This window comes from Choloepus didactylus, chromosome 9 (assembly GCF_015220235.1).
Source record: "Choloepus didactylus isolate mChoDid1 chromosome 9, mChoDid1.pri, whole genome shotgun sequence".
NCBI lineage: Eukaryota > Metazoa > Chordata > Mammalia > Pilosa > Megalonychidae > Choloepus > Choloepus didactylus.
This window is the reverse complement of record NC_051315.1, coordinates 53289267-53305222: the sequence shown is the minus strand read 5'-3', so window position 1 is coordinate 53305222 and position 15956 is coordinate 53289267. Positions and strand designations below refer to the sequence as shown.

The following is a 15956-nucleotide window of genomic DNA, read 5'->3' as shown; positions in this document are numbered from 1 at the left end:
ACACACACACACACACACACACACACACACACACACACACGTGGAACAAAGGGCCAGGACCTAACCTGGGAGGGCCATTGTGAAGACATTCCCATAGCAACAATGGTTTATCTGAGACCTGAGGAATGATGAGAAGTAAAAAGTTGGGAGACAGTATTCTAAACAGAATTAGCAGCGTGAGCAAAGGTCCTGTGTCAGGAAAGAGCATGACTCAAGGAACAAAGAAAAAGAAATGTGCGATTGGAGTCAGAGAATAAGGCAGGGGTTGTAGAGAATAAAGTTGAAAGGGGTCACAAGAAAATGGAATGGACCTCTTTGTGTCAACAGATTCCTGTAATTCTGAAATTGATGACAATATCTCTTTCAAGTTATATTGCTCATGCTCAAGTAAAATGTTTTGTTGAATATCTCTCTCAATGGTAGAATTTGAGACTTTCCCTGTTACCTAATTTTCATAAGCTGTATACTCTTTTGCTCTTAGTAAATATTTGGCAGCTAACAAGATAATATAGGATGGCAATAAGAAAGCAACAGCTTTTCTTGAGCTATTAGGGTCTGTTGAAACAGGCTTTGTTTTTAAAATATAAAATTTTAGAAACTACTTTTAGAGAATTGGAATAAGTAATAAATATATTATTTCCCATTCCTTCAAGGTTGCACACTGAGTTGCCTAATTCAGAATATCAAAGAATGTCTCCACTTATCTTAGGACACTGCATTCCTTATTTAGAAGAATGTAAAAATCCAGGGCTACTCTGACCTCGCTATAAAAAATATTTCACATGATTTACGTACATTGCTATCTGTCAAAAATAATAGAGAAAAATCTGAAGCCTTAGAAGATAGCTTTATAATCCTATAGTTGGATTGTATACTTTTAAAGGGCTGTAAAAATAAGCTATACTTTGGGACTTAGTTGAGAACAAATTTCTGTAGGCCATGTTTATTATGTTTTTATTCTCTAGTAACTATGCGTTAATACATTTAATTAATAAACATAATAAATTAATGAATATATATTTCTGTTTAAGAATTTATACACTTTTGTTCACAGCAACATCTTACTATTTAAATGTGGCCTGGTTTTCTGAAAATAGCAAACTTTGTAACAGAAGATAACCACGCCCCAACTGTCTTTTTTTCCCCCTCTTGAGTGTATTTCTTTCTTTTTTTTCTTCCTCTCATTTTTTCCTAGGGATTCTTATTTATTTAGGTTTACTATATGCACATGTTTTTACCTGTTGAATGACCCGCTTTCATCTCTTCCATTTCCTTGTTTCCTTTGAAGAAACAGAGAATAAGTGGGGAAACCTATGGGGCAATTCATTACATACCGATCATGGCAGCTCCAGTGCCCCTTTCTGTCTATGGCATTGCCAAATGACCAGATGACAACTCTGAGTTCATTTTGTATACCATAGGGTGTATCCAGATTGGAAAAGGAACTGGGCTGTTCCATACTGTCCCATTGCTTGGGGTCAGGAGAGGAGGAGAAGGATCCCTTGTGGGTTGACTGTGTGCCCTTCCTCTGTTCTTTCCTAAGGGCTTTCCAAATTATGTTTTAGAATCAGAATTTCAGGTGATGATAGCTGATGAATACTGTATGTGCTTTGGAAGCAATGTGACACATATTTAATAGACTTCCAAATTCTATCTACTTTGTTTAGTTTTTAGAAATGGTGTTGGTTTTTTATTTTAAATATTCTATCTGCTTTAGCCTAGAGGGGCCTCAAGCTTTTCCTGAACAGTTACCATTTCTTGCTATCTCTTGCATTTTAACTCGTTGTGTCTACTGCTTTAAGTGGGTTGTGTTGATTTTTAAAATCTCTTTCTTCTACTTAGCTTTTTATGGAGGACAGTCTAGAGGGGTTGATGTGTAAGGAGTGTAAACATACGTTGATAAGGATGTCAGCCAAAATAGGGATCTGCTCAACACACATTCCATCCTATTGCCTGCAGGGGGCTACTGTGTCTATACATTAAATTTTTGTTGTTAGATACCATCTGCTCCTACTGCAGTTTATAAAACTGGAAACTACTCCAAAGGCCAAGGTTGTTCTGATCGTCAGGATTATAGGGACACAGAAGGGTTTCACCAAACACAGCCTGTGTGTACTCTGTTGGCTGACCTTGGGTGCTCCTTCTGTCCTTCTGTTTATGCTGGTGGGATGTTATAGACAGACCTTATCAGGGCCATGTTTCTTACCAGTCAAGTTTCAATTCCTTGGTGAAACAAAGAAAGTTCCTATTCTTCTTTACAGCCTAAGCCTTCTTATAGATAAATTAATATGCATAATATTCTCCTCCTCTCCTTTTTTTTTTTTTTTACTTTATAGAGCAATTTGGGACGTTGGGCTGTTGAACTGGAAATGTATACTACCCCTCTGTTAAATAACATGATTATATAAACTTTAAATCTCTTTTTACCACTCATTATGTAGAGGAAATAGGAAACCACTCTTTTGTTCTAACGATTCTTAAGAACAGTTCTGCTGTTTGGTTTTTACATGATCATAAGTCTTTGACTTAGTTTTAACCCATACTTGTCATGTAGCTTCTGTGATAATTTGACTGTTTTTTTCGTTCTGTAATAGGAAGGTTTGGTTTTGGTAAGAGGTGTATTCTAGAATTAAGATTTAAGGCGTATTCTAGAATTGAATTAAGGCTTAGATTGTCCTTTCCTTTTTCCTATTATTTAAGGCAAAATAAACAGAAATAAAATGACTTTTTAATAAAGGCACCCCATTGGTAGTGTTAAAAATTTCGATAATTACTGAACAGATCTAAGAGATGACAGGGACTTCCTGCTGTGGAATATCAATCTGAATATCTGTTCATAGATGAATGTGTGTTTTGGACACGTCAGTATTAAATGCGATATTTAAAAAATAATGTTAGGGTTTGAAATGGAGCTCAAACAAAAGTATTAAATTTTTCTCTCAGCTGGTGTTATTTATTTAAAAATGAGAGTGTCCACCTATTCCAGAAATTTAAGTTGGTCTAGTCCCTCTAAATGTGTGTGTCTCCTATCCTTGGCAACTTAATTCTTTCAGATTTGCAACAACCTAATCTGAACAAAATGATGATACTTCCTGATTAGCTGATTATTTCATTTTTCCCAACTATCTCTTGATCTACTCTTGCCTTTTCTTGAATTTGGCTTAGGATTTAGAATGTCTATGGTTTTTCATTCTCATAGCTTCTCTGAAATAAAAGACAGTGCATGCAAAATAAGAGGTGTGCTTCTGTTACCCCAGGTGATGGGAGTTAACTGTAAGAAAACACATAGTGTAGTCAGGAAGTGCAGGAAAACTTTTCAGAAGCTGCCAGGTCATTCCAATTCTCCATTATTTCCTGGGATGGAATGTTCAGCAGGCCTCTAAGGGAACTGGACCAGGGGCTCATCAGTGCTCCATATGAAGGAGTAACCCCAAGCCCAGATCCTTGTTTCCTCTCAGAAATGGTCCTTTCCATGCGGTTTTTGGTAGGAATACTAGTGCTTGATCCAGGCATTTACAACCATGGCAGAGTGAATGTTTAGTGGAAGGCTTGGCATCCTTTCAGAATAAAAGTATGGTTACTGTTCCCCAAGGAGAGAGCTGAGCTTATTGGCCCTTAGAATTGTGCCAGTTGCCTAGCACAGGCATAAATACTGAAGGCATCCAATTAAGAACAATAGCATACCCAGGTGCAAGCCTGAGAAACACTGAAAGTCCAAAGAGATCTTGGGATCATCGTGAACTACGTGTATTAACCAAAAATTGAATGAATTGAAATGAAAGCTCAGAAAAATTTGCATCTGAATTTAACAGTGTATTTTCATGGCCTGATACATAGGACTTTATGGCCGCTACAATGACTTCCACTCCTGGAACTGCTCACTAACAGCAATATTGAGTCAATTCTAGTCTGGATTTTTATGATAAAAAGTTGTGTCTGTTACTCATTGAGAATAATTTTGATTTCCTGAGTATAAAAATATAATTAATCATATACTTTGTGGTAGAAAACATTTTTAAAATTAAATTTTATGAATCTGTATTGAGGATATGCTTTGCAAGAAGTACAAAGTTATTCATTCCACAGATATTTATTAAGCCATGCAATGCCCTGGGTAGGTTCTGGAGATATAATGATAATTGATGAATAAACAGAGGTTTTCCTTAAAGGAGTTTACTAGCACAGTTATGGAGAAAGACTTGCCAACAGAAAATTACAAAATAGGAGCACATAAAAGGGACATACTTCAAAGCCCTGGGAAGTCGAGGAAGACTTCCTAGAGGAACTGCCATTGAAACTGGGGTTAATGATAAGTAGAAATTTGCCAAATAAATTATCTTTTTGGTGGGGCAAAGAAGTCTGTTCCAGGTAGAGGTACCACATGTACAACTAAGAAAGAATGGATTGCAAGATTTTATCATATTTGGCTAGGAATTACAGAGTGACCCGTTCCATAAAGCTGCTTTACTGAAGAGTGTGCATTACTAAGGATTTGGACTTCATTCCATGGGCTCCCACACTTCCCTAGTTCTCTTTTTACCTCACTTTACCTTGCAGGCTTCCTTGCCATCTCCTCCACTCTCACCATTAAATATTGAAATTTCTCCGGATTTGGTCCTAGGCTCTCTTCTCTCCTTGTTCTTCCTTTTGTCCCTTATCAGCCTTACCCATGTCCATGGGTTCATTTACTGTCTGTTGGGGATTGAGTCATCTCCCCCACAAAAGACATGTTCATATCCCAACCTATGGTCATGTAGGTGTGAACCCACTTATAAATAGGACCTTTGAAGATAATTATTAGTTAAGTTTGGGCACAAACTGAAAGAGGGTGGGCCTTCTTTATAGATCGAAGTCCTTACAAGCAAAGGAAATTGATCACAGAGAGAGGCCACGGGAGTAGTCAGAAGGTCAGAAGTTGGAAGTCCATAGAACCTGAAAGAGAAAAAAGACCCTGCCATGTGCATTGCATTGTGATAGAAAAGCCAATGACCAAGGATCACCAACAGCCAGCCCCAGAATGCCACATTCTTAAGGGAAACAGCATCACCCTGCTGGTGTGTCGATTTTGGACTTCTCCTAGCCTCAAAACCATGAGCAGATAAATTTGCATTGTTTAAGCCAACCTATTGTATGGTATTTGTTTTAGCAGATGGGAGACTAAAACAGTTTTTGGTATTGGAAAGTGGGGTGCTGCTAGGACAAATACCTAAAAATGTGAAAACAGTTTTGGAATTGAGTAATGGGTTGAGGCTGGAGGAACTGTGAGGTGCTTGATAGAAAAATCCTAGATTGCATTGAAGAGACTGTTGGTGGAAATATGGATGTTAAAGGTATTTCTGGTGAATCTTGAAAAGGAAATGATGAATGTATTTTTGGAAACTAGAGAAAACCCTCATTATACAGTGACAGAGAACTTGGCTAAATTTTGCCCTTAAGTTGAATGGAAGGCAGAACTTGAAAGCAGTGAACTTGTATATTTGGCTGAGGAGCTTTCCAAGCTAAGGGTGGAAGTTACACTCCGGTTTCTCCTTGCAGCTTATAGTAAAATGTGAGAGGAAAGGGATAAACTGAAACTTAAACTCTTAAGTATGAAGGAACCAACAATTGGTGATTTTGAAAATTCTCGGCCTATCCAAGATAGTGTTTTCTGAGACTGGGGCCAGAAGCAGTTCTATCAGGGACCTCCTGCAGCTTTTGGGAAGTGACTTCCCTAGAGAACAGGATTCCATGTGAGGGTTTAACTGAACTCTTTGCTAAAGAAGGTGTGGGCTGAACATGAATCCAGTTAGCTATTTCAGTGGAAGCCAGGATTGAAGATGCAGATACCCAGGAAGGATCTGGGGAAATTTCTATTGTCTGATGGTTTGGACCCCCTGAAATGGCATGCAAAACCGGCAAGGCTTTTGCAAAATTTGTGGGAGAAGAACCACTGCCAGCCTGGACTGAAAGGGACAGAAAAAGGATTAATTGAAGGAAGAATGACTTCCAGGGCAGAACCTTAGAAGCTGAGAGCTGCACTGAAAAGATCTCCTCAGGCCAAGAGCAGGCCCATCCATATACTTGGAAAGGGCAGGCCATCTGTCCCAGCATTCAGAGGGAGCCTTGCCGCCATCCTGATGCTTGGAGAGATTGGGGCCTGTCCCACAGTGTTCAGGAGAGCATGGCTGCTGTGCAAGAGCTTGTTAGGGGTGGGGCTTCCATGCCATCAGGTCCAGAGGACAAACTTCAATGAATATATGCCTCTCTGAACTTGAAATCTAATGAAGTTTTGCCCTTTTGGTTTTCAGACTTATTGGGGGAAACTGTGACCCTGTTTTCCTTCCAATTTCTCCTTTCTGGAATGAGAAAGTTATCCTTTACCTGTCCCACCATTGTATTTTGGAGCAGATATCTTGGCTTTATAGGTTTCACAGGTCCAGCAACAGAGAAATTTTGTCTCAGGACAAACCACACCCATCACTAATGTTGATGAGACTTTGTACTTGGCATTGCTATTGAAATGAATTAAGGCTTTGGGGAGGTTGTGATTGAATAAATGTATTTTGCAGGTGGGAGGAACATGTCTTTTGGGGGTCCAGAAGAGAGACTGTTGGAGATTGAATCATGTCCTCCATAAAAGGCATGTTCAGGTCCTAAACCCTGCTCCTGTGGGTGTGAACCCATTTGCAAGTAGGACTGTTAAAGATGTTATTAAAGTGTCCCCACACTGAATGAGGGTGGGTCTTAATCCAATATGGCTGAAGTCTTTATAAGCATAGGAAATTGAAAACAGAGAGAAACCATGGGAATTACCAGAGGCTGAATGTAGTGGTGTGAAACTGTGTGTACCCCAGAAAATTTAACCCATTCCTGTGGGAGTGGACCCATTATAAGTAGAATCTTTGGATGAGGCTACTTCAGTTAAGGTGTGCCCTCCTTATTTAGAATGAGTCTTAAACCTCTTACCGCCCTTTATAAATGGGATGATTACACAGAGAGAAAACCAAAAAGCAAAAAGTGAAAGCAATGAAACCCTGAAGAGAAGGGAGAGACCAGCAGACACCACCATGTGTCTTATCATGTGGTAGAGGGGCCAAGGATTGCTGGCAGCTGGTCTTCAGGAAGAAGGCATTGCCTTGATGATGCTTTGATTTGGACATTCTCATGGCCTCAGACTGTAAGCTAATAAATTCCCATTGTTTAAAGCTAACCCATTTCATGGTTATCTGCTTTGAGTAGCCTAGGAAACTAAAATATTGGAATTCCATGGAACCTGAAAAAGAAGGAATAGACACTGCCATGTGCATTGCCATGTGACAGAAAAGCCAAGGACCAAGAACAGCCAGCCCCAGAATGCCGCAGTCTTCAGGGTGAAAGCATTGTCTTGCCTCAGAACTGTGAGCCAATAAATTCCCATTGATAAGCCAACCCATTATATGTTATTTGTTTTAGCAACTGGGACACTAAAACACTATCTAGAAGCTTAATGATTCTCTAGTCAATTCTAAACTTATATTTCATTCCCAAATCTCGCAATCACACTTCCCACTTCAGTTTCCTTAGGACCATGTTCCCTGTTTGCTATTCCTTTATCCTGGGCTCCTGTTAATACTTGGGACTTGCCAATCTCTTTCCTGCCCCCGAGACTTTGCATGGTTCCTGTCCACTTTGCCTGAAATGCTCTTACCCTGTCTGCCGAGCTACTGCCCACTCCTCTTTAAGGTCTTGGCTTAAATATTACTTTTCAGGGATATCTTCCTGGCCTCGCCTTTATCCCCATTTTATGATTAAGTAACATGCTGTACTTTTATGCTCTACTTTGTAATTATTGATTTTTAATACTGCTTTCCCCAATAGACTTTTCAATCTCTGAGAACAGCAACCATATCTGTTTGTGAAAACCTTGTATTAAAGTACTTTGCAAAAGGCCTGCACCTAACATGGAGCCTTAATGAACACAATGAGCTGCTTGAGTTAGGACAATGCAGAGCCATTGAAGAATTTGTAGCAGATTGACCTGACTGGACTGGCTATTGGAAAGTTTATTCTTCTAGTACTATGGAAAATTAATTGGGGGCAGGCATGCACAAAGGAGATAAGTAGGTGGGTATTACCACCAGACACTTATAGCCTCAGAGCATACATATGATCAAAATACAAAGACTTCAAATGTTCCTTTGTCCAGGGACTCAAATGGTATCATGAGGAATTTTCTTTTTATCTTTTGGCTGGCGTACTACATGTGGGCTCCGTTTGCCCACAGGCACTCTCTTTGTGAACAGCAGTAGCTCCAGCCTATGTCTTCTCAGGCTTAAGTCCAGTAGAAAAGAAAGTCCACTCTGTGGTCATGTGAGCAGATATCTTGATAGCAGTAATAGCTCTGGTCAGGTCATGTGCACATCCCTGAAGCAATTATTGTTGCCAGGGCAGTGCTGGATGCTGACTGGTCAATCTGCATAACCCTAGAGCTGAGGTAGAGGGTACTGGTAAACTGGCTCTCAAAAAAAAAAAAAAAAAAAGGTGGAGGGGTATTTGTGTTTATTTGTAGCTTCTGTGCTGTAACTACTCCCATCAGGCTGATTTCAATGATTGCAAAGTTCCTGAATGTTTAATAGACAGCTCTTGCAAGCCAGTTCCCATAGCTCCAGCACATCATCCCTGAGCTGAAGATGTAACTACCAGAAACACAAACACTGATGGTGAAGGAGGGAGTGGAGCTCTAAAGGGAAATCAAAATGCTGTTAGAAGAGCAGTGGGTGGTGGTGAGCCAAAAGCCAACAAGTATGTTTTCATTGTTTTATTTAACAAATACTCTGGTATCTTGATTTTATTTTACTTAAGAATTTTTAGAAGTTGTCTAATTTCCTTGAATAACATTTTTAAGAACCATATAATATTCCATTTTGTCAAAGTACTGTAGCTTACATTCTTTTATTTTTAAATATTTAGGTTGATAGTATTATAAGTAACGCATTGCTGGACATGTTTATGCCTAGAGCCATTTTCCACGTTTAGAACAGATTTATTGAGATAGTTTGACTAAGTGAAATTACTGGGTCAATGGAACAGACATGTTAATAAATACTTTTGATAAATACTTTCAAATAGATGTCTATAATTGTTTTACAAATTTATATCACCCCTATTGTTGTAAGAGAGCACATGTCACTGTACTGTTATAAATTGTAATTTAGAAACATAAATGATAGGACAGAATTGATAATTGTTTTAATTTGCATTTATTTGAATTTCTAAAAGTATTGAACATGTCCATGGTTTTGCAATAGGTGCATTTTTTATGCTGAATGTTCTTATAGTTCCCCAATTGTCTGCTTGTATGTATACATTGATCTTACTGTAGTATTGTTATAGGTATTTATCTTCTTGTGATGCATGTGGAAATTCTAGCACGGAACAGAGCTTAATAAATGTTGAGGGGAGTGAGTGTGGTATGTGAAATTTTCTCTAATTTTGTTTAATTTAGGGTAACACTAGATTCTCTAAGAGATAAATCCAAATTCACAGTGTGTTAACACAATAAAAGTTTATTTTTTGCTCATATCGGAGCCTGATATGAGTGTCCTTAGTTGGCCACCTTCCATGTGGTCATTCAGGAACACAGTCTCCTTCTGTCCATGGCTGTCCCCTTCTCGAAGTCCTTGTGATCCTTTCCAGCCAGAGGGAAGATGGTGAAAGAGAATGGAGGACAACCTATGGGAGATCGTTATGGGCTAGTTCTGGGAATGTAACTCCTATTTGCTTACTTTCCATTGACTAGAACTCAGTCACTGGCTACAACTAATTGCCAGGGAGAAAAGAAAAAAAGGATTTGATGAATGTCTAGCCAGTCTCTGCCAAAACCTCCATATTTGAAATGGGGAAATTTTTTCATAAAGTTTCATTCTATCCACCACGTAATACGACTTGATTATATCTGAGAACTAATCACCCAGTTACTTGGCTTATTACAGGACTTAAATATGGAATAGAAAATTTTAAATATTGATAAGAAATACATAGCTTTTTAAAAACTCTTTTTATTGTAACAGAGTGTTTGGAGAATGATATTGAATGACATTTGACTCATCACTGAATGATCTCTAGCTTAGACACTGGAAATTGTTGGATAAAGTGACTTTGACACATATTATAAGGAGTCTTGGATTGGTAACGTTTATTCGTCTAAGAAAATTAAACGTTTGCTGACTTATTAGAATATTTTCACATTTTCCTCTTTCTCTCAACACAGGTAATTAAAGTATACAGTGAAGATGAAACCAGCAGGGCTTTAGAGGTACCCAGTGACATAACAGCTCGAGATGTTTGCCAGTTGTTGATCCTGAAGAATCATTATATTGATGACCACAGCTGGACCCTGTTTGAGCACCTGCCTCACATAGGTTTAGGTAAGGATACAAAGTCAGTTTGGCATCCTTGCTTTTCTGTTCATTAGAGTATGGATCATATGTAAAGGTTTTTCTTCAGATGTTGAAAAATGAGCAGAAGGGAATTATAAGTAGCCTTTTTCTTTATTCTTTTTTTTTTTTTTTTGGTTTTTGGTGGTTGATAAAAATGCAGCACACAGTGGAAACAATGGCAGAAATATTATAAATTTACCAACCCTCTTTGTTTAAGTAGTTATGGGAATCTTGGAGCTAAAACATAGAATCCAAACTGATGGAAAGCTAAAGAGATTTCATAATAATCTTTAGTAGCACAATGAAAAACATTTGAGAAATTAATAAAATTAGTTATTTGGGCTACTTTTTGAGTTGATTGTAGTGGTTCTCTTTATGGGAGTGTACCCCCTAAATTTTTTTGAAGAAAGAAGTAGCTCCTGCACTTTATAAACTCATAAATATGAAGAGTAAACTTATAAATTTTAATTTGAAATGAATCCCTGTATAGTAAACTGTGGAGGGCTTTTTTTCCCCTTAAATTATTTTAATAAGTTATCAAATAACTATCATTCTTCTGCTAAAATAAGAAAGGATCTAGCCACAATCCCCCTTCCTATTTTTACAGAAATAAGTGCTAAAAAATGTGGTCATATAGGTAGATGATAATGGAAGAAGTTTGTTACAGCACTGCCCTTTGATTCTTTGAACTATATTAGTTTCCTGTGGCTGCTACAACAAATTACCATAACTCTGAGATGTAAAACAAAAAGTAATTTATTACCTTAAAGTTCTGGAGACCAGAAATCTAGACAAAATCTTATAGGGCTAAATCAGGGTGTCTTGCGTCTTGCTCTCTCTGGAGGCTCTATAGCAGAATGTGTTCTTTGCCTCTTCCTGATTCTGGGGGCTGTGGGCATACCTCAGCTTGTGGCCACATCACTCCAGTCTGCCTTCATTCTCACATTGTCACCTCCTCTTCTGTCTGAGTCAAATCTCCCTCTGCCTCTGTCTTATAAGGACACTTGTGATTGCCTTTAGAGTCCATGCAGATAATCCAGGGCAATCTCCCTATCTCAAGGTCATTACTTAATTTCATTTGCAAAGTGCTTTTTATTGCCATATAAAGTAAAATTCATATATTCTAGGGATTGGGACATCGATATCTTTTGGTGGGCCAATCATTCAGCCTCCCACAACCCCTTCTATATTATATGTCAAAAAAAACATATAGGAATAAATCATCAAAAATTATTTTTAGTAATTTACCAGTGACAATTCAGTTAATTCTTTCAATTTCTTTAAAGAACTGTGAAATAATGTTATACCTAGTCATTAGAGTCATTTTGCTTGATGCATTAGAGGGTTTTACACCCCAGACCAAAGCAACATAATAAGGTTCAGTTCAGATAAGTGATTCATCTTTCTTTAATGGAGTAAAGATGATGTCGGTGAAAAAGGTGTGTTTTTAGCATGCTCGGGTTTTAAAAGATGCTGGAAAGTGGTTCATTTAAAACTACTGTGTTCCCTGAGCCCTTCAGAAAGTTTTTGTGTGCTTCCAATTTGAAGACTGCTGTCCTAGAATATGTCAGAGTCTCAGAGAGTAAACAGAGTGAAGTCTGTGGAAAAGAAGCTTGTGGAGTGCGACAGTCTCCGTAGGGATTCTGAACCCAGCACCTCTGAGTTGATAACTGATATTGCCAGCTGATCTTGACAGCTGAGCACAGGTAGTTTCATACCTGCCAAGAAAACTTGAATTCTGAAAGCATTCTGCACTGGCCGGGGTGACCTGCTGTCCCACTTTCCCAGGGAAAAAAAAAACTTGGAATGATTCCTTCATTGCCATTTGTGACTAAATTAACTTGCACCCATGATGGTTAATTTCCCAAAAGTATGGTGTAAATTCTCAATACATATCTACCATATTCCAAACTATTTCATTTATTTTTGCTTATAGGAATATAGCCGTTGATTCACATAAAATATAATTATTTATGCTTAAAAATTTTTCTTTTGGAGTTACAGTATTTAAAAAATAGTTTTTGTTACTGTCACTACAATGTATCCCCAACAAATAGCTTGAAGTTAGTAATAAAAATCTACTCTATGAATTGAGCTTCAGTTTTCATTGAGACTATTGCAGTTATTTATATTAAGAGATAAAATATAAATGTAAATTTAAGTATAATGTAAATATGAAGAATAAATGTATGGAATAAATATAAATGTAGAAGCTTAAAATGGAACATTGAGAATTAATTTAAGATACATATTAAATTTAAACTTTTAGGCATCAAGTACAAATATGAGTGTATTTTTCCCATTTCTGTATTTTCTGAAAATTGCTAAAATAAAATAGAAGATGTGAGACTATTGTTTCATGACTTCATCAACCATGCATTAGACCAAAGCTAATGACAATTTTAGTTCCAGAGCTTTCTTGAGTTCTTTTTCTTTTTGTTCTCTACTCAGATTACATCTTTAAATGGTAGAAAAATTGCAAATGTTAATTTTACCTAAATACTAATATGTATTAGATTTCATAGCTTCCATTTATTTTCTAATAATATGGTAAGATAATAACCACTGTTGAGATGCTGTGACCTTCCTCAGCATCAAATATGAAACTGATGTGTCTAAAACTGTTTTGCATGTTCTGAATCTCTGATTTATCTGATTTGGCGTCACGGTATGGTGAGGTTGTAGTTGTACACACAGCTTTATAGGCACTGAATTTAAAATGTCAGTATGTCAGCAAACATTTCCTCTTCTCTCATAATGTAATAAACCAGGTTTCATAACCAGCATATTTTACATCACAGCCACTGGATGTCACCATAGCTCCCCAGATGGAGTTCCCTGCTTTTTAATCAGTATTAGAGGAGGTTGTGTGTAGTGGAGACTAGTTTTAAGTCCTCTGAAGCTTAATGGGATCTGTGTTTGTCTTCCTCCCTTTTGATTCCTAATTGAAGCCGTGGTATGAAGCAATGGCAATTAACATAACACCTCAAGCACATACCTATAAACTCCTCAGGAAGAGGAATTAATTGTATTTTAGTGTCATTGCTAGGGACAGCTGAGATTTCCGTTGTGAATATCATTGTGGAGTGGCTTTAATAAGCAAAATGAATGACTTCAGGCTTTTAATGAACCCGTTTTTATGTGTGCAGCTATAGCCACACGATCTCTATAAGACCGGGGCAATGCACAGCTGCCGTCAGGGAACTCTTCACAGCTGTCTGCTTTGAAGGGGCGCCTTCACTTTTTTTTTTTTTTTTTTAATAACAAAAGAGGCACACGTGTTGTCTGAAACTGGTACCGAGTTTTATCTTCTGTGCTGTTTGTGATCTACCAGCCATCAGGATTATGACCACTCTCATCACCAGCAGAAATAGTTGTGAAGGCTTTAAGTCCATGTGGCACTGTGCATCATCCTATACAGATAATCATGTGGTACTGGCCTGAGCTTGGTGGAGACAGAGTCCTGGGTGGCACACACAGGCCAGAGGTTGAAAATGTTAAGCTGGCAAAGGTGTGGGAAGTGCCTGTGACTAAACCTGCCTCCTGGTCCAGCTGATTTATCCTTTGAAATATTCTCATAGCCACCATTACCTGAGTTCAGGCCTCATCATCTCTCCCTAGGTTTTAGGTTAGCCTTGCAACCAGCCTTCTTGTCTCCAGTCTGTGGCAGCTTTCCATCTGAATGCGGACCCGATTCTCCTTCATAAATGTCACACTCTAGGGTCCAAGGTCCCCAGTGGGGCTTGTAGAACCCTGTGACCTAACTGCCCACAGGTCTCCAGCCTTGGGCCTCACTCCTCCCTCCTCTTAGTTTATACGCAGGCTTCACGGTTTCTACTTCCTGGAATCCTCGCTCGCGCTGTTACCTTTCTCAGGAAGCCCTTTCCTCCCGTCTTCACCTGGCTAACTCCTCTGCATCTCCAAGGTGTACTCATTTTAGATGAAAATGATAGTAAATCATAAACCCTCGCCCCTTCCCCAGAAAGCCTATGAAAACAGTAAAGATTAAAACTCTCATCTGTCCAAGCTGACGGACAGATAACCCAGTGTACGATCTGGGAGAGTAGAGAGAGAGAACCAGTTGAAACCGTTGGTGGCATTCCCACCCTCAGCCCGTGAAGCAGACTCGTCCTTTCCATCTGAGGCATCTGCCTCTTCCATGGCTCAGACCCCTGCTGCTCAGGGGCTGTTCCTTAACATGACCACAATGCTTCCTGGCACCACCTGTTCCCATCCACCCTTTAGGAAAGTGCAAGTCCCAGAAACAACAGAGTGCAGGGGAGGTCCAGGAGGTGTTGATCCCACAAGTAAGTGCTGTTGGTGGGTGTGGGAAACGAGCAAATGTGGAGAAGAATTGGATATAAGACTGTTCAAAGCTGTATTATTTACAGTAACCATTAACTAGAGAAGTAAAACCTAAAAGTGTAATAATAGGGGAATGTTACAAATTCTGGTACATTCAGAGCATGAACGGTTATGCAGCTATTGACCATGCTTTTGAAGTTCTTGCTTTGAAGACTGCTGTGGCCAAATGTAAGGGTAGTAATAATTGATAAGGGTCAATTGATAGAAGAAAAGCAGTGTATAATGTATAAATGTATATACAATGCATCCTAAATTTTGTATTTAAAAATATATACATACACACTTCTAGAGACCCAGAAGAAAAGACAAGAAGGGGGGATGTTTTGAAATGTAAAAATGCTCATTCCTGTTTGGTAGGTTTAAAAATGGATTGTGATTGTCTTACAGTCTGTGTTTTTAAAAATTTCTATAGTGGAAATATATTATTTCAGTAATCAGAAAACAGAAATAAACATAATTTGAAAAACTTTTAAGGAGATTTTTAAAGACTTAGCTTAGACATCTTTATGAAGTCCCAGGTTCAGCCAAGTACTCATCTTTTATGCCGCTGTAACAGTCTTAATAGTGACCGTATTGTTAAAATTAGACAGTAATTCCATGAGGGCTGAGGTTCTATGTATACTCACATCTTTGTCTCCCAGGGTCTAGGACAAATAAATGTTTTTTGAACTAAGTTTTCCTATACTGTAAGGTATTTATAGCACATATCTAGAGTATAAAGTATATAGAGGAGAGAAGCTCAGAAAAGAAGCCAAAGAAATCCACATGCTATACACAGATGGATATTTACTCATTTTAGTCCTTAAAGGATACATTGGATAAATGAGAATTTATGGCAGTTGTTTTTCAGCTCTTCAGGTGTTTAACCAGTCAGTTTGAGATAATATATATGCAAGCACTTTGTAGAAAAATAAGTCTTTATATGAATACAAGTTGCAATTGTTAAGTGTTAGTTAAGATGACGACTATTTCGATTTGTTGAAGAATGAACTGCAAAACCTTTATACCGATCAAGCTGAAGTGTCAAGATTTTCCTGTTACTGCACTTGGGGAGCTGAATCTGGCAGTGGCAATTTTCTGGGGGATCCTGCCTGTATTAAGTAGTTTTCTTAGGTTAAGAAACCTTTTAGAAATTGAGCCCTGTTTTATTCTTTGCTTCTCCAATTTTTGTTTTGCTTGGTCAGAAGCTGTTCA

General features: G+C 38.2%; 1 protein-coding gene across 5 annotated transcripts in view; it reads left to right on the top strand.

Moving 5' to 3' along the window:
- The window catches only part of GRB14 (growth factor receptor bound protein 14), a 139541-nt gene that overhangs the window by 82745 nt on the left and 40840 nt on the right, over nucleotides 1-15956 (top strand). For all 5 annotated transcript variants that reach the window (XM_037849999.1, XM_037849997.1, XM_037849996.1 and 2 more), the window contains one exon: nucleotides 10229-10385. In XM_037849999.1, coding sequence (XP_037705927.1) covers nucleotides 10229-10385 — 157 coding nt within the window. The remainder of the gene's footprint in view (nucleotides 1-10228; nucleotides 10386-15956) is intronic.